The sequence below is a fragment of the Stegostoma tigrinum genome, chromosome 23 (genome assembly GCF_030684315.1).
Source record: "Stegostoma tigrinum isolate sSteTig4 chromosome 23, sSteTig4.hap1, whole genome shotgun sequence".
NCBI lineage: Eukaryota > Metazoa > Chordata > Chondrichthyes > Orectolobiformes > Stegostomatidae > Stegostoma > Stegostoma tigrinum.
The window spans coordinates 20,774,988-20,799,780 of NC_081376.1; the positions used below are offsets into that span (position 1 = coordinate 20,774,988).

The window sequence follows — 24,793 nt, forward strand, 5'->3', positions numbered from 1 at the left end:
ATTCTATCTTTTCTGCTTTTCACATGCGGTGTAATGAGATTCTCAGTCGGTAGCAGTGAGCTGTCAATTAGCAAAGATAATGCTGGTTATATGCCTTGTTAATGCCACAACATACATTAATATTCAGAATCCCTACCTACCAAACTTGTCAAACAAGCTAGATATCAGGAAAAGTTGTTAAGGGAACCAGACTGAGCACCTGTTGGTTCACCTTGCCACTTGCTCTGAACCACTGCCAGGTTGGACACTGGGCAGCAACATCTCAGGGCATGATCCACTGGCACCAGTCACATGCACCCATTGTCCATGGACATTGACAACCACTATCTGCTAACCCAACATGACCACCCTGGCTCCTCTACTGTTCACTGGCATTGTGCTGTGGAAGCAGACACTTCCAGTGCACGGCGCATCATCAACTGCTGTTGAAAATCTTCACTGGGACTCTTTTCATACAGGCATTCTTTATTCTTTGTTCTTTATTCATTATTCATTCAGGGGATGAGGTGTCGCTGGCTAGACAGCATTTATTGTTCTCATCTCTAATTGCCCAAAGGGCAGTTAACAGTTAACCTCATTGCTCTGGTTCTGGAAGCACATGTAGACCAGACCAGGTAAGGATGGCAGTTTCCTTCCCTAAAGGACATTAGTGAACCAGATGGATTTTTCTGACAGTTGACAGTGGATTCACGGTCATCATTAGATTCTTAATTCCAGATATTTTATTGAATTCAAATTCCATCATCTGTCATGGCAGGATTCAAATCCAGGTCCCCAGAACATTATCTGGGTCTCTGGATTAACAGTCCAGCGATAATACTACTAGGCCATCACCCCATCTTGCAGAATGGACCAAGGTGCATCTTAGGGTTCCCAGTTGGCCTGTTAGCACTAATTCCCTTAGGATCTACATGCGTGCTCAGCATCCTCACATTGTCATGCTGTGCCAATTAGCACTGTCACAAAATCAGGTCTTGTTGCTAAGTAGCCTGCAGTCTAGAGGGTGTGGCTGCTTGGCAATGTGCTATGCCAATCTCATACCTGCTCTTAGTCAATAGCTTATGTGGCAAATTCATTGCGTGCACATTAAGAAGGCAGTCATATATCTAGCTCTTAGGAGAAGGCTTAAGGTCCTTAATTAAGCCCTTGGAGGTAGCCATCAATGAGAAGGTCTCAGCTCTGTAAGTCAAAGGTAGCCTCCCAGATAAATCCAGGGAATCCTCCGCTTTTCTGCAATGATCCAATGCTGTCAGTCAACAAGCAGTGCAGCTTCAGAATGCCAGTGCTTGGCTGGGTACACAGCAGCCTTTTAAAGATGGTACAAATATAAAGGATGCTGGCATTTCAGCAAGTTGTTGTGGGAAAGACACGTGGTTAGATGGAGTGAAAATTAGATGTGAGAGATGCCATAAGGATGAGCTGGGTATGAGATGTAAGAATATAGCAAAATAAGGGTACCTATGACAAACACTAGGCGTCATGACAAGAATTCCTCCAAAAAGATTGAAACAACTCAGACTTAGCCCAAAAAAAGATACACTTCAGCCCTCTGATTGTAAAACAGTATTTTGCTGCACTAGTACTGGATATTGCAGCCACTGCTGAATAGCTTATGCTATTATCAAATGCTGAAATTAGGTCAAAGCAACCTGGTGATGGCCCCATTAAATGGCCAGCCTATAATCACAGTACAGTAATTCTATGTCGCGCTAGTCATAGCGTGGGCAGACTGGTTCCACGGTATTTCTGCTGACTTGACATAAACACAGCAAATGCAGTAATTGCCTCCTCCCCGAAAATGGTCAGTGCGTATTCACTGGTCGAGATGTCTATTGAAATTGGTGTTCCAATTATTCCATAGCCTCCTCCTGAGATCTCTGTATCACTGCAATTCTGCAACTTGTGCATCTTCAGTTTCCTTTGCCTCACCATTGGGAGACTAGGCCTTCAGCTGTATCACCCCCAACCTCTGGAATTCCCTCTATAAAGCTCTCACTTTTCTAGCTCATAAGATGTCTGCATCTACAAGTACCTATACCAATTCAGGTCAGTGAGTACACGGGTGTTGGGTGAACAAAGCTTAACATGAGCTTGAAAATGAATGGCAGATAGATCAGAATTTACAGAAGATGAAAGTTGGGAGGCTGACCAGGCAACGACCAATAAATCAATAGTGTAAACTTTTCTTTCATTTCAGTGGGCATCCTTTGGTCAACTATACTTTAGCACTCTTCCTCCTTTGAGACAATATTTTCTTCATTTTCCGTGGTTTTCTGTGGTTATTACTCACACTGAGAAAATTAGCGAATAATCAGAATAGTGTTGACCATGCTTTGGAAGATGTGGACTTGAGGAGGTGATTGGCTTATCCTCATTTATTAGCCCTTAACCATACTTGCATTGCAAACAGACACCAACAATGGCTCTGTTTAGTTTTCTTCTTCACTGAAAATCCTTAGTGATATCTGAGTTGGTTGATGCTTGTGGTGTAGATCAACGCTGATTTGCAATCAGGCCTCATACTATAGTTGGGAGACAATGATGGCTTGTTGTGTCCAGTAATTGAAATTGGCTCTGCTCGGTTACTTCTGTTCGGGGTTTAGCCTCACTAAGACTCTAAGTTGATGAAATGAACCATTTAGTGCACTAGCTCCCCTCCAGAGACATGGATTCAAACCAATAACATGTAAATTTTGGACTAATATCAAGAAATACTGCTTCACAAGGTGAATGTTCATTATTTGAAATGGACTCCCAGATACAACAGTAAAAGCAAAAACCCTGGAATTGTTGCACAAACATGCAGTAGTATGTATTGTAGGGCCTTGCTGGATCTTGACTTCCCCGTCATATTAACTTGTAATATCCAGTATAAATTTTCGTCTCTGCATTTCTGTCTTTCATGGCCTTCATCTATATTTCTTTACATTTGTTGCTGCATATTTCTTTCTCTCATACTGTAACTCACAATTTCCCTCTGTGTGCATGTTTACTTCAGTTCTGTTCTCCTACCTCTTTCTGTCTCTTTCTTCATATTTCTACCTTCTTGTTCTCCTTCTCTGTATTTCTGTCCCATTTTCCTTTGTGTGGATAAATATAATGTGACATGGAAAGATGAACAGCAGGAACTATACACCAATCACCAAGCAGGGAGAAACAAATGCATAAATTGTTAAGTAAGGGAATATAGTTGGTAAAGAAACAGGTACATGGGAGTCTAGGTTTTCTAAACAGCTGTGACAATTGTTCCAGTATTCTCAGGAAATGAAATCTGCTGGAGAGAAGGGAAAGAGGAAATTTAACAGCGATATATCATGAAAGGTTTGATAAAAAAGGCAAACTATTTCTCTGGCTGAGGAGGCAGCGCAGTTGAGGAATACATTTTCAAATTGTCACAAGCAGACTGTAATTAGAAAAGAGAAAAATGTCTTTAAGAGGAGTGGCTTTGCTGTAAACAGTACATTTTAGGACAAAATTGGATGAATAACTGAAGCCAAGCAAGGGACAGTACTGTGGAGAAGAGAATTAATCAATGGGATTTATTTTGGATCACTCCAGCTCAGTTCTGACAAGAGCACATCCTCCTTTTGTGTTATACATGCCCACATTTCATGGATACAGGTAGATACATTGATTGGGATGTACCCACTCAGAAATAGTAGGGAAGGCAGTGGGCAGGACAAATAATCGGGGGAATTGCCTCCTTCCCTCCACTACGGGAGTTAAATTCTAGGTGGAGTGGATCCTGGTCAACCTTCCTGATCTGAGGCTAATTAAGATCCTTAAATGGTCAATTAATGATCAGTCAAGGGCTTCATTCTGCCACTGGTACAATTTAACTATGTTCCATATAGATGAGCAAAGTGGCCACCTTTTCAACAAACCACAATGGGGCAGACTGTTTTCTTGGCTGAGGAGAGGCTAATTTGCCTCAGTCTGGAGGTGGGAGCAAGCTGCGAGTGGCCTCTTCTACATTGGTGAGACCAAGCAGAGACTCTGAGACCGTTTTGTAGAGCATCTGCGCTCAGTACGTGACCAATGACAACACCTTCCAGTCGCCAACCATTTTAACTCCCCCTCCCACGCCCTGGTGACATGTCCATCCTGGGTATTCTCCAGTGTCACAATGACACCACCCGCAAACTCGAGGAACAACACCTCATATTCCACCTCGGGAGCCTACAGCCTGATGGCCTGAAAGTGGAATTCACCAGTTTTAAAATCTCCCCATCCCCAGTCTCATCCCATGTCCAACCCTCCCTCTCATCCCCGCCTCCTTGACCTCACACAACCTGTCCATCCTCTCTCCCACCTGTCCACCCCACCCATCCCACTGACGCATCTCCTCCACTCCCTACGTGTACTCACTATCATCATCCCACCTCTCTTTCCCCAGTCCCATTCCTCCTCTATTTATTTCCTAACTCCCTTCTGACTCCCCATTTCTGAGCAAGGGTCCCAATCCGAAATATCAACTTTCCTGGTCCTCTAATGCTGCCTCGTATTCTGTGTTTTTCCAGCTCCACACTGTTATCTCTGACTCCCGCATCTGCAGTTCTTGTTTATCTTTTTCTGAACAATAATCTGCTCACCAATACATAATCTCGGTTCTGTCAGTACCAATCAGTTCCCGTCTTCATTACGTTCTTTGATCAAACTCAGACAAAATAACTAACTCTCAGAGGCAATATGGGTGTGACTGCCCTTGATATCAGAAAGCATTTGATTTGAGTTACACATCAAATAACCCAGCTTCAGGAGGCAACTTTAGAAGTTCCTCATGTCAGTGTCCTCGGCCCAAGCAACTTTTGGCTGCCTCAGTGACCCTATTATAAAGCTGGAATTAATGACATTCATTGATTTAATCTGTTCAGATTTAAATACAATTCTTAAGTTAGTGAAGGTGCATGCAACCAGACTTGGACAGCAATCATGCTTACTCTGACAAGCTCCCAAGCCATGACCATCTCCAACCAACAGGAGGGAGTCTAACCATCACCCCTTGAGATTCAAGAACATGATAAGTGCTGAATACATCACTATCTGTCTCCTGGAGGTTGCCATTGACCGGAAAATTAACTGGACCAGCTACATAAAAAAGTGATTACAAGAGGTTAAAGGCTGAGTATTCTACAATAAGTAACATATCTCCTAACTCTCCAAACATATTCCATCATTGATAAGGCATAACTTAGGAATGACATTGAATACTATCCACCTGCCTGGAAGACTGCAACTCCAATAACACTTCAGAAGCAACCTAATTGGCATTCCATTCATCACAATAAACTTCCACAGCCTCCACCACTGGCGTTCAGGGGTTGCACTGAATATACAAGATGCATCAACTCCTCAAGGATTCTTTGATACCACCTCCGAAAGTCCTGTGCCTGCCTAGAAGAACAAAGGTGCATTGAGAAACCACTTGCCACATGTGCCCCTTCAAGTTACACACCATCCTGATTTGTAACATATGCTGGTTTTGCAAGTGACATGTATGTCCCAAAAATTATTAGGCTGAGAGAAGTCTCTGAAAAGATGTGCAGACATTCTTATATTATTTTTGATTGGCTGCTGACTTAATGTAATACTGAGTAAAGCAATTTTAATCTGTTTTATTTCAGGATATTTTTAAAAAGTAATTTAAATGATGTATCTAAGACAGAGAGTACCCCAGTCACTTGGAGCCCAGCTGACTGTTCTTGTGAGATGAATTATGGATTTCAAGAATCAGGTTTATGAGAGTTGGTGGAGTAAAATCTCTTTGATATTTAGACAATTTGAGAATTATGAAACTTGTAAATTATTGTAATATTGACAGTTCAATGATATAACATCTGTAAATGTGCAGTTTTGTACAGAGTAGTGCTTGATTACCAGTTCACTATTCAACAGATTTGACCATTGGTTGGTACACTGCGTCCAACCTCTGCATTGTCATTGTAATAAACGTTCACACCATTTGATTAACTCAAGGGTTATATATATTCAACACTTACACTTTACTGTCTCAGAGAAAAATCAAAGGAGGTCGCCTCAGTTGAAACAAATGAATTGAAGACTCTGTTGAGAAATGTTGGATAATGATGTGTTTCCACAGATTGCTCAAGATTTGGGGAGTATTGACTGTCCATTCTTGCTTTAGATCAATGTACGTAAGATGTCAACATTATTTTCATGTCAAACACATTGTGATGATCCACTTCCCTAGTTCTTCTGAGTCCATAATGTTCTTTTCCTATATAATCAATGTTAGAATTCTCCTGACTCTAACTCCATTTACATCTGAATATCCCCAGCTGCTCCTTTTAAAGCAGCAATTAAGAGCAGAATGATTGGTGATCCTGCACTTCACGTGTGTGTCTGTTTTTTGGACACTGTGCAGCTCCTCCTGCATTAGCTGCTGCTGGGATGAATTCAAAGGGAAACGTGTTCTCATTCTGCAAGAGGCAGGACTTCCTCTTGTATATCAGAGATACTGCAAAAGACAACGTATGCAGCTGGTGCACAAGAGTCGACTGTACGAGAAGGACAGTGGTGCCAGTATCTCATGGCTGACAGGATTCTCTGCTTTGAAAAATGATGTTGTAAAGTTTTTGTTTTAAAAGCACTTGAGGCGAAGTTGAATCCAGGACTTCTGTTTTATCCTATGCCCAATACACCATAGTTTTAAATCTACAACTATGGCTAAACGTGAAAGTATTGTGAACCGAGTGAAGAGGTTGCTGAGAAGCCGAAAGTCCAAACATGGCTTGAGTCAGGGGCCGGGCGACTTACCTTCTTCGCCCAAAGATTTCTGTAAGTGTGTCACTGCTGTGAGCTCTTTCACAAATGGCTTTTAATCTGCTGATTTACATCTCCATAGCAACCATGCCTAATGACAGTGAATCCTTCTGTGGTGCAAACCTTGTGGTTTCAACAAGTAATGTGAAGAATCAGCTGATTAAGGATTTGGGGGAGGTGTGTTTTGTGGGTTGTGAAGCTAGGACGTGATGTGTAATCTACAATAAACACAAGCAACAGACTTTTAAATTTTAAAAGTAGAGGAATTTCTCCAGTGTGTTAGGCTTCAGGGGATAGGATTTGGGTCTGTGACTTGTTAGATTGGAATTCTTCATCTCTTCCAGGCTGTTAAGAACATTTGCCAGTGGGTCTCTTGCAGAACTGGATCACAGATAATGATAAAACAATTTTAATCTGAAATTTGGTTTAGTTGGATGAAAAGTGTTGTGTGTTGTCAAGGAAACTTTAGATATTAAAGCTCAGACTTGTTTAGCTATTAAACTGCTTACCACCTTTCCTTTGTGATGAACATTCCAAGGCAGTTCGTTAAGCTGAAACAGTACTACTTAGGTTTATTCAGAGGCTAAACATAACTTCAAGCAACAATATTTCTGTCTCATTATTTTAAGTTTATTGTCATATTTGAAAATTAATTTAAATGCTTTTTATAGAAAACACATGGACGTTAAGCAACAACAGTACATTTTAAATTATCTACAAGGTTTTCAAATTTGTGGAAGATTAGAATAAAAATTATGAGCAAGTATAAGATGGATTCCAGTTCACATCTATCTTTGAGAGAGACACATGAAAATGGGTCACATTTTCAATCCAAATGAGTAAGTGTGGGCAGTTTTTTCTATTTGCTTTCATACCTATTGTATAAAATTATGATACTATATGCCCAGAATTTATATTGTATCATTCTGAATATGTTAACTATTTAGTTTTTCTCTTTTTTACCATTCAACAGCATTGAATGGCTCTTCAGTTCTGTTCTTTTGATCATACCTACATTTACCCTCAGGTTGTCTCATCTACCGGAATTGATACCCCAGATTTTCACACAATGATTCTTTTATTATATGGCTTGCACATAGATTATGTAGCACCAAGCAGTGAAATTGCAGATGCAGAAATGAAGGGCACATGCATCAAAATACTGTCAAATAAATCTTTGGGAGGATTTTTTTCTTGCTTTTGATATTTTGGGTTTTCCTTTGTAAGAGATTTTGGCAGATAGAGCATAACGGATAAAAATGAGAAACGCTTACAGCCTTTAAAATTCTAGATGTTATACACATTAACCCAGATTCTGAGTAAGCGCCTTTACCGTGAATGCACCTGACCCAATATATGAGGAAGTGCCATGTTGAGTTTTTGCAAAGTAAGACTCACCCATTATTTTGAATAAGCTACAAACACAGGTCATTAGAAACACTCATCTGTAGCATATGTTACTAAACACCATGACATCCAGTGAGAACTAAGCTCTCAAAGGTATTAGAATGAATTGTGTTATGGACTGAAAGATATCCATTTGTCCACAGACCATACAAATAAAAGTAGACACTGTAAGCATTGATTTCATCTGCCATAAATTTAAACTCATCCAGAATCCTGTATGTTTCCTAACTTCTCACCAAATCCCTTTCACTTATCAACACTGTGCTTGCTCACCAATGCTGAGGTGTTGCTTAAACAGGAATCAGTTTTAACCTTTTCATCCTTGTTTTCAAATCCCTTGATGGCTTTGGCCTGCCTTATTCCTGTAACCTTCTCAAACTCCATAAACCCCTAAGATACATGTAATCTACATTCCTGCAATATTGGTCTCTTTAATATTCATCCCCACCCCTCATTTACTTTGGTAATTCTTCTCAAAACTTCTCCAGCTGTACCCTTCCTTGAGACATTACCTCTCCTTCTCCTTTAAAGCCTATATCTGGATCAAGCTTTTGGTCATTGTCTTATTTCCCCTTATGAGACACAGTGTTAGATAATAAAGGCCCTTGATATGACTAGGACATTTTACTGTGCAAAAGGCCCATTTTAAATGTAAGTTGCAGTTGTTGGAGGTGCCCCAAATAAGGGTGGCGCTACATGAAGCTAAATCCATCTTGTAAAAATACAGGTGTCCACTTGCATGTAGAGAAGATCAATGAAGTCACCAATTCCCTGATTAACTTGATTAAATGCACATGCATTTTGCATTCATCAGCATGAGTTATTACCTCTTACCAGCATGACTGATCCCATTATTCTCTCTTACCTCATATGTGCATCAAGTTTCCTCTTAGATGTGTTCATGATATCTGCTTTAACACTATGTGTCAGCAGATGCCAAATTGTTGGGCTGTGGTCTGGCTTGTGCTATATGCAAACCAGAAATGGGACTCTTGGGCTATAAATTAATTTAAATGTAATTATATAATTATAAACCAGTTAGAAGTGGAACTATTTGTGGGGGAAAAACAGTTTGAAGTGGGGTTGTTGGGTTTTAAGTTGCTTAAGGAAAAGTCTCATTGGAGTGTTTGTAATGGGATTTTGAATTAAACCTGAAGATGGCCTGAAATGGAATTATTCACTAAATATTGGATTAAAATGGAACTGTTGGACAATAAACTAACCTGAAGTGGGATTGAGTATTTTATCATCGAAATCCAGATTATTTATAGAATAATAAATTGATACACCAGAGATGGAGGCCATTTGGCTTATTGTGTCTCTGCTTGGTCTTTGGAAGAGCTAACCAATTACTTTCAGTCCCCTGTTCTTTCTCCTTAATCTAGCAATGTATTTTCCAGTTCCTTTTTAAAAGTTATTATTGTCTTTGCTCCCATCAGACTTTCAAATGTTGCAGTTCTGATCATTGTAACTCACCACTTGTTGCCTCTGGTTCTTCTGCCAGTCACCTTAAATCTTTGTCTTCTAATTATTGATCCTCCCCCCTTGGAAAAAGTTAACTTTTCTAAAAATAAAATTATTATTCATGAGTTGTGGCTGTTGTTGGCTGAGAAAGTATTTATTGCCTTAGCACCCAAGCAGTAACCTTTGAGTTCCAAAAACACCATCCTAGTCTGACATTACACCCCTCACAGGAATTTTCTACTTCCTGTTTCTTAAACAGTTTCTTTTAACATTGCTTTCTATATTCTGAATTCCAGACTGTTTGCAATCGGCTTAATTCTATTGGAATCTAAAATTCCCTCTTTTGTTTCACTCTAGTTCCGATAATGTCAAGCAACAATCAAGAATGGCCAGAAGAGTTTGGATTTCATATCAGTGGGAATGGTCCATGCTACATCCTTTCCGTGCAAGAGGGCAGTAGCGCGCACATTGCTGGTCTGCAGCCAGGGGATCAGATTCTGGAAATTGAGGGACAGGATGTATCATCCCTGAGTAGTGATACAATAATCAATTTAGCCAGACATTGTAAAACTGTTCCTCCTAGCATTGGTGTGGTGTCTCGTATTGAGCAGATAGAACTCCTGCCTGCAGCAGATGGAAGATTTGGTTTCAACCTGAGTGGTGACAGCCCTTTGCAGATCGAGGATTGCCTCCCAGATTCGCCTGCAGCCGAGCTTGGACTCAAGAGTGGTGACTATATTATGGAGGTTAATGGGATTCCAGTAAAAAACTATGAAGTTGCAGCTTCCATGATAAAGGCCAATCATGGGAAACCATTGAAACTGGGAGTCCTATGCTTTGGGAAGAGACAAAAACGGATCAGCAGCAGTATCCGTGAATATGTTCAGAATGCCGATGCGATACATCAGGAGAGGAAGTTTAAAGCTTTGGAATTTAATAAAAAGGTAGGAGACTGCCAGCCAAGCAGAAAGGACCTGTTTGTGATAATTTGCAAAGATTCTGGAGCATTGGGATCTCTGGATGAATAGGATTTGTCCACCCAGTGAAAACATAAACCTTTACTTCAGGCTTAACAACATTAAAGGGGTGGCTCAGTGGCTAGCACTGCTGCCTTACAGCACCAGGGACCCAAGTTCAATTCCAGCCTTGGGAAACCATCTGTGTGGAGTTTGCACACTTGCCCTGTGCTCCAGTTTCCTCCCAGGTTCCAAAGATGTACAGGTTAGTTGGATTGGCTGTGCTAAATTGCCCATAGTGTCCAGGGATGTGTAGGCTAGGCAGATTAGCCATAGGAAATGCAGAGATACAGGGATACGGTAGGGGGATGGGGATGGTTCTGGGTGGGATGCTCTTCGGAGGGTCAGTGTGGGCTCGATGGGCAGAATGGCCAGCATCCATGCTGTAGGGATTCTATACTTTCCTTTACTGCTTGTCTGTGTTTAAGTTCTAAACACCTTATGTAGACTCACTTAAGCTTTTTGCTACAAGTACAGTTGTTCTGTTTTCCATCTGTGTAAAGTAGCACTGTGGAAGGACACAAAAGCAGCTCATGAAAGTAGACTCTTACGTGGTATCTAAAATATGGAACAGGAAAGTGTTTCTTCGGTTAATTGTACTATAATTAATTAATCAGCTCTCATTCATCTGATGTTAGTTTGAGTAGTTGTGGTTTATTGACTTTGTGTCTGGCCCTTAAAACAGAAGCTAGTCCAAATGTTTCAGCGGATTTGGAATTGCTCTCCCTCCCAAAGTATAACTGATAAGACTCAGTTTCACTCCAAAATTGGCCAATTTAGAGAAATCTTTTCCTTAAACAGTCCTTACAAATATCATTTCCAAGGTAAGATTTGAAGAAAAGTTTCGGGAGGTGATGTTGAAGTTATAGAAGTCACCTGCTGACCTGCAAAAAAAAAACACAGGTTTCTTAACTCCATTATGCTGATACTTCCTCTGCAAAGACATAAACTCAAATAAAATAATGCCATAAGAAACAAAAAAAAACAGATTTAAACTCTGGGCAGATGAGTAGCAAGGTGAAATGGAGACTTGTCCACTCCTTCAGAGCTTATTTCCCAAATGTTCCAAGTATTGTTCTGAAGAAGAGTCATACCAGACATGAAACATTAACTCTCTTTCCCAGTCCATAGCCAGACTTGCTGAGCTTCCCCAGCATTCTTTGTGTTATTCTAAGTAGAGCATTGGGCCAAAATTTCTGTAACCCAGAGGCCAAAAGCAGAATTCTGATAGGTGACATATTTTGTCCATGGAGCCTTTTCACTCATCTTCCCGAATGTTTTCCCATACAACCATCCATGTTAGATTACAGTTGAATCCTAACGACGACGTCTAAAGGAGGATTTTGTAGGTTTTGCAATGAGTACCTAGCTCCTTGCTTAATACAGCAAGTTATATTTGGGAATCATCAGTTACTGACAGCTCTGGTATGGTCAAATAACCTGGGTGAATGAAAACCAAAATGGAAGCTGAAATCAAAATCTTTCTATTGATATATTTGGAGATTTTCCACAGAGTTTACAACATTTGAGCACTGGAGGCATTTGTTTCATTACTTCTGGCACTACAACTGCAGTAGCATTGCATTCATTTAGAATTTGAGGAAAATGAGAATCTCTTGTTGCAGATTTATTATTCAGTGCCAGAGACTAGTGCACGTCAAATTGACAATATATGCTTCCAACTGTATTTTATTCCCCACTTTTATTGGCACTCCTGCATCCCCTGCAATCCCTTGTTTTTTTTTGTTGTTGCCCAACATGACTTTTCTGAAGTGGTAACCAGACATTAACCAAGACTGGGGAAATCACTTCCACTGTATCCCAAGTCAGATGTTTGGACCTCACTAAAATTTGCTGGGGGAGAGGTTTCAACTCTGACCCAATTCAACATACACTGTGTTCTCTATTTCCAGTGTTTCACTCTGTGATATTTCCACACCTCTCGCTTTAACACTCTGATGTACCCCACACCATGCTCTCCTAAGTTATTTTCAAATCCAACCCCATTCTAATACTTAAATTAGTGCAGCCTAGACTCAGAGAAACAAAACAGCAACAAAGGACAGTAACAGTCATGTATTAAGTTCAGGCATTACAGGTCAATAAATAATGCATCATATAAATACACAGGTTGTGTATTTAAAGTATTACATAATTATTTTTGTACTCAGCAGGACTAATGAGATATAGTCGCAACATGCATGTCTTTCTTATACATTTTATGTAGCCGGAGCTTTAGAAAGGCATTCGTCTCACTGCAGATGTAAACACAAAAAAGTCTGCACTCTCCAGAAATCAGTGAATTGACAACATCCGTGTGTCGTATCCGTAATAGACATTACATGGAAATCTGAGTGGAGCTTGATTTTAACACCAAATGCAAAATATCATCCTGTTTGGCATTTTACCTTGCAATTAATTATTGTATTTTGAAGATTAATCAACATACCACTTAAAGAAGCCATTGATTATATCATAACAATCTAAATGTACCATTCGTGTCTGAATCTGTTTTCGTCCAAGTCAGGAACTTAACAACTTGTGCAGCTGTGTTCAGTTTCAATTACAGCAATACATCCAAATAGATGGTCTTATCATGGGATCTCCCTCGTGCCCTGCCCTGGCTAACATTGGTTACCATGAGGTACACATCTTCAATGAAGTGACACTTTGCACATTTCTGATATGTGGATGATGTGTTTGTGATCCTTGAACCCACAGCTGTTTCAGTACATTTGTTGCTCCATCCCATGCTCATATGCACCATTGAATGGAAGCAATATAACCTGCTCCCTTTCCCTGATGAATTAGTTGAGAAGCCCAACAATGGGTACTTAACTATGACCTATTGAAAACCTGTGTTCACTGATCATTGTACATGTCAATATACTACAGGCTCATGCGTACAAGGTCAGTCTTAATGGAAAGCTTATGAATAGGATTCTAGCCATCTACTCTCTATGTAAGCTTGATGGGAAGACATAAGAACTAGGAGCAGGAGTAGGCCATCTGGCCCCTTGAGCCTGCCCCACCATTTCATAAGATCATGGCCAATCTTTTTGATACTCAGCTCCACTTACTCGCCCACTCACCATAACCCTTAAATCCTTTACTGTTCAAAAATTTATCTAGCCTTGCCTTCAAAACATTCAGCAAGGTAGCTTCAACCACTTCACTGGGCAGGGAATTCCACAGATTCACAACCCTTTTGGTGAAGAAGTTCCTCCTGACCTCAGTCCTACATCTGCTTCCCTTTATTTTGAGGCGATGCTCTCTAGTCCTAGTTTCACCTGCTAGCGGAAACTCCCTGCCTCTACCTTATCTATTCCCATCATAATCTCAGATGTTTCCAAAAGATCTCCCCTCATTCTTCTGAATTCCAATGAGTATAATCCCAGTCTACTCAGTCTGTCATCATAATCCAACCCTCTCAACTCCGGAATCAACTGAGTGAATCTCTTCCGCATCCCCTCCAGTGCCAATATATCTCTTCTCAAGTAAGGAGACCAAAACTGCCCGCAGTACTCCAGGTGTGGCCTCACCAGAACCCAAACAGCTGCAGCATAGATTCCCTGTTTTAAACTCCATCCCTCTAGCAATGACAGACAAAATTCCATTTGCCTTTTTAATTACCTGATGCACCTGCAATCCTTCTTTTAGTGATTCATGCACAAGGACACCCAAGTTCCTCTGCACAGCAGCGTGCTGCAATTTTTTTCAATTTAAAACATAGTCCATTTTGCTGTTACTCCTATCAAAATGGATGACCTCACACTTATCAACATTGTACTCCAACTGCCAGACATTTGCTCAGTCACTTAGACTATCTTTATCACTCTGTAGACTTTCAGTGTCTTCTGCACACTTTGCTCTACCACTCACCTTAGTGTCATCTGAAAATTTTGACATACCACACTTAGTCCCCAACTCCAAATCATCTTTGTAAGTTGTAAACAATTGCAATCCCAACACTGATCCCTGAGGCACACCACTAGCCAGTGACCGCAAACCAGAAAAACACCCATTTACCCCTACTCTTTGTTTTCTGTTGGTCAACCAATCCTCTATCCATGCCAATACATTACCTGTAATACAGTGCAATTTTATCTTATATAGCAGCCTTTGGTGTGGCACCTTGTCAAATGCCTTCTGGAAATCCAGATACACCACATCCACAGATTCCCCATCGTCCACCATGCAAGTAATGTCCTCAAAGAATTCCACCAAATTCATTAAACATGATCTACCCTTCATGAACCCATGCTGGGTGTTCCCAATGGGACAGTTTACATTCAGATGTCCTGCTATTTCTTCTTAATGATAGATTCAAGCATTTTCCCCACTACCAAAGTTAAGCTAACTGGCCTATAATTACCTGCTTTTTGTCTACTTCCTTTTTTAAACAGTGGCATCACATTGGCTGTTTTCCAATCTGCGAGAACCACCCCAGAGTCCAGTGAATTTTGGTAAATAATTATTAGTGCATTTGCTATTTCCCCCATCACGTCTTTTAATACCCCGGGATGCATTTCATCAGGGCCAGGAGAGTTGTCTGCCTTCAGCCCCATTAGCTTGCCCAGCACTGCCTCCTTAGTGATGAAGATAGTTTCTAGGTCCTCACCTGCTATAACCTTCTTGCTATTAGCTTTCAGCGTGTTATTTGTGTCTTCCACTGTGAAGACCTACCCGAAACAACTGTTTAATGTCTCAGCTATTTCCTCAATCCCAGTTATTAAATTGGCCTTCTCATCCTCTAACGGACCAATGTTTATCTTTGCCACTCTTTTACGATTTACATATTTATAGAAACTTTTGCTGCCTGTTTTTATATTCTGAGCTAGTTTACACTCAATCCATCTTACTTTTCTTTATAACTTTTTTGTGGCTTTCTGTTGGCCTTTAAAGATTTCCCAATCTACTTGTTTCCCACTACTCTTTGCTTTATTTTATGTGTTTTTTTCCAATCTGATACTTTATTTCCTTAGACACCCATGGCTGGCTCTCTCTTTTCTTACAGTTCTTCCTTATCACTGGAATATATTTCTGCTGAGCACTGTGAAAAATTGTTTTGAAAGTCCTCCACTGTTCCTCAATTGACCCACCATAAAGTTTTTGCTCCCATTCTACCTTAGCTAACTCCTTCCTCATTCCTTCATAATCTCCTTGTTTAAGCACAGGACATATGTACTGGATTTAACCTTCACATGCTCCATCTGTATTTTAAATTCAACCATACTGTGATTGCTTCTTTGGAGAGGATTTCTAACTGTGAGATCATTAATTATTCCTGTCTCATGACACAGGACTAGGTCTAGGATAGCTTGCTCCCTCGTAGGTTCCATTACGTATTGTTCAAGGAAATTATCGTTGATACATCCTATGAACCCCTCCTCAAGGCTGCCATGACCGACCTGTTTTGACCAGTCGATATGTAGAATAAAACTCCCCATGATAATTGCTGTACCATTTTTACATGCATTAGCTATTTCTATGTTTATTGCCGGACCCACCACAACGTCATTATTTGGTGGCCAAAAGACCACACCTATCAGTGACTTCTTTTCCCTAGTATTCCTAATTTCCACCCAAAGAGATTCAAGAGACAGGTTTTATTTACCTAATGTGCATAATAATGGATATCCTGATCAAATCAACACTCGCTGTACAGTTGTAACCCACATATTGGGAACTGCTGACCTGTACCTTTTACTGTAACCAATGTGTCTTAGATGTCAAACTGTAACATTCCATAAGGAGCCCCACTGTAATGCTGTGTGATCTATCCCATTGCAACACTCTGATATATCCCACATCAATAAATTGTTTCAGACTCTCATATTCTTTACTTTTTATATTTTTTTTGCATTAGTATTTGGTCAGATTTAAAAAAGCCAAGATTGGTGAGGCATGTTTCTGGGTGGTTTTTAATGGAGACAGTGGGGGGCCTTGCCCATTGCTGCAGGCCAGCTAGAATCCTACTTTCATGAAAACTCCCTGAAGAAACAATTAGGCACGTATCTGGGCAGCAGCAGGTTTTCAAATCAAGGACCTGAGATCAAACCCACAGGTATTAGCTCATCTTTTCTCAAACCAAAAGTAGACATAGAAAAACACTTTAGTTGCAGCTGAAGATTCAGAAAAGGGTCTTCCTGCCCATTTATTTTACACCCTGCCCTAGGAGCACTCAGAAAAGATACACTTTTTTTTCTCTCCTTTGGCAAAGGAAGAGAGTGTCACTTTAGTGACAAGATGAATGTGAAATAAGATAGAGTCTGATACCTTTGAAACAATGTCCTTGCATCTAGATATTTCTCAGTACTCCTATGTTGCTGTTAGCTCTGCCACATGGTTAACCAAAATTTCTGTTTTAAACCCAGATTGATGCTGTGCTTGGGGAGCAGCCTGAAGTGAAAGAAAAACTGCACACCCTCCTGAAGCAGTATGCAGCTGAGCGCAAGGTTGATTATCTGGCTTACGCACTCCCAATGATTTTGTGTACCGAAGAGCAGCAGCAGCTCATTGATGACATCAGGTAGGCCCTGCATAGGGAACACAACAGAACAGGAATCTGCTCAAATCAAATTAGTTTCTTAGTACACTGCAACATAAGTACAAAAAACTCAAAGTTCACTCTGTCCTTAAAGCAGGGCATCTTTCTGTGCCCTGTACATCTGAATCCCACAATGAGGGATAGAAAGCCAAATTATTCAATTCCCACAGCCAAGACTGTTCTTCTCCTTGGAGTAAGCTTGGCTCACCGGGCCCACTTGTCACATATCCACCTACTAGCTGACAAGCAGAACCAGGAATAAAGACCAATGCAAAGGAGGAGAAAATGACAAGAAATTCTGAAAAGGCAAAAATAAATGACTAAGAACCAATGGAAGCTGATCACTTCTAAAATTAATGCATTACTGCTTGATCTCCCACTTCACCACCTAAAGTTAACTCACAATCCCTCAGATTGAAATTAACATATAAATCCTCACACTTTGAAATTACTATGTCATCCCTTGCACTTCAATCAATGCATCACACTTGCCCTCTGGAATTAATGTACCCCTCCATTTCTTTCACTTTCTTCTGTGTTTTTATTCCTCTACCTTTTTCATTTTCTCTATGTCTGTCTATCTCTGTTTTTTAAGTCTGTGTTTTTTTTCTGAACGAAGTACATGTATTCTGTTTGTACATCTATATTCTTTTAGGCCGTTTTTGACCATTTTGTCTCTTTGTATTGCTCCACCTGTCTGACTCTTTCCTCTTGTTGTTTTAGTTTCCTGTTGCCAATTTATCTTTCTTCCCTTCATTTCCTTATCTTGCCATCTGTTCATCTTTGTTTTTCTCTTTCTCTCTCTGTCCTACAGTGACGAAAAACAAATCTTAGTTCTGACCTCATTGGATCTCAGGCTATTTTGTCTTTCTCCACACTGTCCAACTTCACTTTCTGGGACACTGCAGATTTATATCCAACTTGTGAACTAGATTTTTTTCTATTTTTCATTGTGCTATCTTTGGAAAATATCCTCAGGCTCATACTGTGGATCAGTGCTCCTCCCCCTTGCTTGGCCAATATTTCAACTTTCCTCATCTTTGTTTTATGAATCTTTTAATTTCTTTTGGATTTCCTGACATTATTTTACCTAATTTAGGCATAACTAGGTCATTGGAAGATTGGGAAGGGAAAGCTGTTGGCCAGTCTGTTCAGACTGAATAGAGTGAGCTACTTACATATTTAGAATATGACTAACAGTAGCAGTTCTGTGTGGAGAATGAAACACGGTTACCTTGTGTGATGTGCCTCCTCAGGTAAGTGAAATTATTGGGTTCTAACCTTGCTTCTTCTCTCCACATCAGATGCTGATGAGCAACCTTTAACTTTTGTTGACAAGCTGTGGTCCCTGACCAACTGAACTTAATGCTTTGCTCAGCTGATTTTCATTCTGGTGAGCTCAAGGCTGCAAATTAATTCAACACTTTTATTTTTAGTGAAGGTCAATGTTCACGTCAGTTAAGCTTAATAAATCCTCTGCAATCCTCTTATACTGCCCCACAGACCTTTCACTGTTAGTTGGTTAAGCACTCGCTATGTCATTTGATCAAGGTTCCAATGGCTGTTAACTGATCACTCCACTGCCATTACCAGCCAGTCCTAATACAGCTCTATTCTTAGGAGCAGAGACACTTATCTTGAGCAAATACCCTATTGGTATTAATTCCACATAGGCTTCCTTTAGAGAGGTCTGCTTGGGTTGGAAAGGAAGGAAAGACTAATCAGTGAAGGAGTATCCTCTCAGCAAGTGAGTTTGACTAGTGCACTGGTATTTATATCTGCTTTTGGAGGTGGACGCACCTATGAGTTTTCTCCCTGAGTGCAGGAATCCCTTGAACCATTCCATTTAATCTGAGCGGTCTCTGAGTTGAACTAATTATCAAAAGCTGTTCACCTTGCCAGACAAATTGATAGAGGAATTTGTTATTCAGCGGGGACCTTCTGCTTTCTCAGTTTGGTCTCTCGCATATACTGCCTGTACTCATAAGACTGAGCTAATTCAGCTGCTAGACACTATTCAACACAGCTCGTTCTCTAACTAGCACTCTGTGAGCCAATGTGCTACTTTACTGTTCCTGTGAAAACTGGGTCTGGAGAGAGAGAGAGAGAGGAAAAGAAAATCACTGAGTTTGCCGGCAGAGCCAGTTTGAGTTCTGATGCTCAGTGAGAGGAAACTGGGCATTTCATCCAGCAGAGTGGTGAGAGGCAGCTGACCTGCACTTTGAAGCTTCCTCCCACTGACCGTGTGGTGCACTTATTGGGATGAAATGTTTGCGCGACTGCTGTGCAAGGTGTGTGCTGCATACTGAAGACTTTTGAGAAATGGGGAAAGACAGAAATTTGTCCCGGCACTTTCGGTATGAATCTTAAGTTCTTACAGTATTAGAGCCTCAGCTGGGTTCTTCTTTAAAATATAGATAGATGTAGAAATAGACTGTCAAAAATAATAATGAAGCTAGGATTAATTTCAATTGATTCATACTAATGTCTACTGTGCAGCTGAAAATAAATTTTAAAACTACTTAAAGGTTATATTAGATGCTACTTTTAGGAAGGGCTAGAGAGGCTGTATTTCTTTATTGTAAACATTTATATTAACAGAGGGTTTGCTGTATGGTTGAATAACTCTCTATTTTGCCTTTTTAACATCGGAGGCTTTTGTTGATTTTCAGCATGCAGCTAGGAGCACCAGTTATGGGTAATTTTTTATGTTAAAGAATGCATCATTGGAATATTATTTCTGACAACTCTTGCCTGGAAATCCACAAAATTATTGCAAATATTAGTTTGTTAATTTAATCAATGGTTTTTCAAACCCCACTTACTTGGTTAGACAAACGGAATGAAAGACTTGTTTATCCCCTCATGTGTATTTTACCTCTCGTTTTCTGGCGCTTTTGGATGTACAGGAGCCCGATACTTTGTGACTAAACTTTGCCTGGCCTATCCAGTGTCTAATAGGATCTGGTTAGACAAGTGTAGATGAGGTCACTACACTTTCTACACATTACAGAATATAGCATAGGATAGGACAAACTCTGTATCAAACCTTCTGGGGTAGAATTGGGATTTTTAATTTTTTTTGTGCGTGGGCTGTGGGTGTCATTAGCTGGTCCAGCATTTATTGCCCGTTTCCTAGTTGCTCTTGACAAAGTGGTGAGCTGCCTTCTTGAACCACTGCAGTTCACCTGCTGTGGGTTGACCCACTGTGCCATTAGGGAGGGAATTCCAGGATTTTTGACCCAGTCACAGTAAAGGAACGATGATCTATTTCAGAGTCAGAATGGTTAGGGGCTTGGAGGGGTACTTGCAGGTTGTGGTAATCCCATATATCTTGTCCTTCTAGATGGAAGTTGTTGCGGGTTTGAAAAATGGTATCTGAGAATCTTTGGTGAGTTTCTGCAGTGCATCTAGTAGATAGTACACATTGCTACTTCTAAGCTTTGGTGATGGAGGGAGTGGTGCCAGTCAAACAGGCTGATATCAAACTAGTTGAGTGTTGTTGGAGCTGTACCCATTCAGTCAAGTGTTCCATCACACTTCTGATTCGTGCCTTCTAGATGGTGGACAGGCTTTGAGGCAGGAGTAGTGTCAGGATGGAGTACTCATTGCAGTATTGCTAATATCAGACCTGCTGTTGTAGCCACTATTAATTTGGCAAGTCAAGTTGAGCTTCTGGTCAATGGTAATCTTCAGAAGGCTGATAGTGGGGGAATTAGTGATGCTAACATCATTGAAAGTCAAGGGGCTATACTTAGATTGCGTCTCTTACTGATGATTGTCGTTACCTGGCATCTGTGTGGCGCGAATGTTAACTACTATCTGTCAGCTTGATAGATTATAGAATCCGTACAGTGTGGAAGCAGGCCATTCAGCCCATCAAGTCCACACCATTCTTCCAAAGAGCATCCCACCCAGACCCACCCCCTACCGTAGATGCTACAGGCAATGTGGCATAGCCAATCCACCTAACTTGCTGTTCTTCTGAGTGGAAACCGGAGCACCTGGCAGAAACCCATGCTGACAAAGGGAGTATGTGCAAACTCCACACAGTCATCCGAGACAGGAATTGAACCCAGATCCCTGGCACTGTAAGGCAGGAGTGCTAACCACTGAGCCACCCGATATTGCCCAGACCTTGTTGCATTTGAACATGGACTGCTTCAGTGCTTGAGAAGTCACGAATGGTGCTGAACATTGTGCAACCATCGGTGACCATCCCCACTTCTGACCTAATGATGGATGGAAGGTCATTGATGAAGCAGCTGAAAGTGATTGGGCCTAGGGCACTACCCTGAGGAACTCCTGTAGAGATGTCCTAGAGCTGAGCTGATTGACCTCCAACAACCACGACCATCTTCCTATGTGTCAGGTATGACTCTAACCAGAGTTTGCTCCCTGACATGTATTGATTCCAGTTTTGTCAGGGCTCCTTGATGCCAAAATCAGTTGAATCTAGCCTTGATGTCAAGAACCGTCACTGTCATCTCACCTGTGTAATTCAGCTGTTTTGTCCATGCTTGAACCAAGATTGTAATGAGGTCAGGAGCTGAGTGGCTCCAGCGGAACCCATACTGGGTGTAAGTGTTCAGGTTATTCCTGATCAGATGCTGCTTGATAGCGCTTTTGATAAACCCTTCCATCACTTTACTGTTGATTGAGAGTGGACTGTCGGGCGGTAATTGGCAGGGGTAGATTTGTCCTGCTTTTTGTGTACAGGACATACCTAGGTGATTTTCCACATTGTTGGGTAGATACCAGTGTTGTAATTGTACTGGCACAATTTGGCAAGAGGAGCAGCAAGTTATAGAGCACAAGTCTTAGTACATTTGCTGGAATGTTGTCAGGGCCCCTAGCCTTTGCAGTATCTAGTGTCTCCAGCTGTTTCTAGATATCATGTGGAGTGAATCAAACTGGCTGAAGACTGGTATCTGTAATGCTGGGGACCACAGGAGGAGGCTGAGATGGATCATCCACTGGCATTTCTGGCTGAAGATTGTGGTGAATGCTTCAGCCTTGTCTAATGCGCTGGGCTCTTCCATCATTGAGGATGGGGATACTTGGGAGCATCCTCCTCCAGTGAATTGTTCAATTGTCCACCATCATCCACAACTGCATGTGGCAGGACTGCACTGCTTCGATTCTGATCCGTTGATTGTAGGATTGCTTAGCTCTATCTATCACCTTGCTGCTTATGCTGTTTGGTGTGCTAGTCCTGTTTGGCAGCTTCACCAGGCTGACACTTCATTTTCACATATGCCTGGTGCTGCTCCTGGCATGTCCTTCCGCACTCTCCATTGAATCAGGGTTGATCCTGTAGCTTGATGGTGATGGTTGAGTGGGGGATGTACGGGGCCATGAGGTTACAGACTTTGCTGGAGTACAATTCTGCTGCTGCTGATGGCCCACAGTGCCTCGTGAATGCCAAGTCTCATGTTGCTAGATTGAACAACAACATTAAAAGTATTGCACTGTGTGACAGTAGCTTTTGCCCAGGAATATTTTAAGTGCAGTACATCAATACATATCACTCAGTTTCAGTCGAGCAGCTAAATTATTTCAATTGCATTTTCAGTTCCTTCAGTGGAGGTCCCCCTTTACCACATACCTTACATGTACCTTTGCTTCATTAATTAAGGATTATTTGTTCCACCAGATTTTGTGCTAGTCTGGAACCATGGTCAAATGGACTGCCACAGGTTCCACGGCATCTGCAGTCTCACCTGCTGAGAGGCAACAGTTTGCCCTAGCCTCGTGGCTGATTTACCACATCTAGCGAGTGTATTGGATAACGAAAATTGCTAAATAAACAAAAATACTCATCTAATTACACAATGATTATTATCCTGCTGGCTAAACAGGTGATTGGTACAGATAGTTACTCTGACCAGCTGAATCAATAGCATCTCTGTACAGTTACAAAGTAATTAATTATTTCTTTGTAACCAGCAACTGTTTTGCTACACCTGAGTAGTTATTTGCAAGAACTCAATATAATTTTGTTTTAAGTAACCCTGGTTTTACTGAGAAATAACAATTTGTCACAGTGCCACCATCAGTCTACTAACTTAAAGAGAAACTTGTTCCAATTTTGCAATGATTGTCACTCTACAAGGCACTCAAGTGTGTCATAGAATCCCTGCAGCTTGGAAACAGGCCATTTGGCCCAACAAGTCCACACCGCCTCTCTGAAGACCATTCCCCTACCCTTTCCCTGTAACCCAGCATTTACCATGTCTAATCCACCTAATGTAGACACTCCTTGACCCTACGGACAATTTAGCATGGCCATTCCACATAACCTGCGCATCTTTGGACTGTGGAAGGAAACCAGAGCACCTGGAGGAAACTCACACAGATTCAGGGAGACTGTGCAAACTCCACACAGACAGTCGCCTGAAGGTTGAAGCAAACCCTGGTCTCTGGTACTGTGAGGTAGCAGTGTTAACCACTGACCCACCATGCCACCCACATGGCGCGCTCTGTTTTTTCCCCATCAGTACGTGTCATAATTATAATAAAATTACAAGCAAATGTCCCCAGAAAAATTCCTGTTCTCCCATTTAACTTTGGTAAAAATTCTAGTTACATGGGTACAGAGTTACCAGTTGAAATCAATAGTAATGGTCTGAGCAAATTTATCTTTAACCTTAGTGCTTTTAGGGTTAATTAAATAATGTTAATGACACAAGCAATATAGATCATTATCGAGTGTGAGACATGAGGGCCTTTATTTGGGTTAGTTCCAGAGATGTAATTTATAGCTTTAGTTCTTACCGTTCTGGTTGATTGAAGCATTAGAAGTGATCAGCTAATTAAGGGCAGGTTATAATGTTAATGAACAGGGGATTTAAATGAAATTAACAGAGAAGCTTGTTAAAATTTTCCCCATTGAGTAATATCACAATGCTTGTTTCTGTGAATTTAAGACATAATGTCATTATAACAGGCAAAATTTGGAAGTTTGCATGTTACCTTACGTTCAACATTTTCCACTTTCCCTTGGGGCTTACACTGTTCCTTAATTGGATTCATGCATGGTGTCCTAACAGTGTAAGAAGGTGCTTTTATGTGGTCCTTTACCTATACTGTACCTGCCATGGAACTGTTTGTGACTGTGATGTAGTTATCTAACTGTACATCTAATCTTTGCCATTCCTGTTCTGCCCTTTATATAAGAGGACAGTAGAGGAAGCTTGACTGAGTTTCGCAAAGTATTACATAAATTTAATTAAATATACAACATTGAAGCAGACTATTTAGCCTGTTCATTCCTTCTCAATGTTTGTTCTCCATTCAGGTGTCCTCTTATCCTTCCTCAGCTGATTCTGAGGATGACCCTTTATCACCATCTTGCTTAGGTATTTATCTATCCTCCTCTTAAATATTGTCACAATCCCATCTGATGTTCTTACTGGATAAGTCAGATACCAGGTTGAAACCTGACTTGATTCGTCATGTTTTGGTTTTAACAAGGTAATCTTTCACTAAAACATGCAATGTTGCAGATTTTTGTTTTAAAAATAATACAAGTTTATTAAGCAAAAGAAACTGAGATAAGCCAAACTATGTA

At 40.8% G+C, this 24,793-nt stretch overlaps 1 protein-coding gene across 5 annotated transcripts in view; it reads left to right on the forward strand.

The window, feature by feature from the left end:
- The window catches only part of LOC125462599 (delphilin-like), a 144,508-nt gene that overhangs the window by 30,007 nt on the left and 89,708 nt on the right, over positions 1–24,793 (forward strand). For 2 of the 5 annotated variants that reach the window (XM_048552801.2, XM_059653981.1), the window contains exons 1-3: positions 6,427–6,798; positions 10,012–10,598; positions 17,048–17,202. In XM_048552801.2, the coding sequence (XP_048408758.1) occupies positions 6,684–6,798; positions 10,012–10,598; positions 17,048–17,202 (857 nt within the window). In that variant the 5' untranslated portion in view covers positions 6,427–6,683. Of the gene's footprint in view, positions 1–6,426; positions 6,799–10,011; positions 10,599–17,047; positions 17,203–18,386; positions 18,477–19,184; positions 19,578–24,793 lie in introns of those variants that run through there. The other 3 variants (XM_059653980.1, XM_048552803.2, XM_048552802.2) reach the window with 3 other exon arrangements.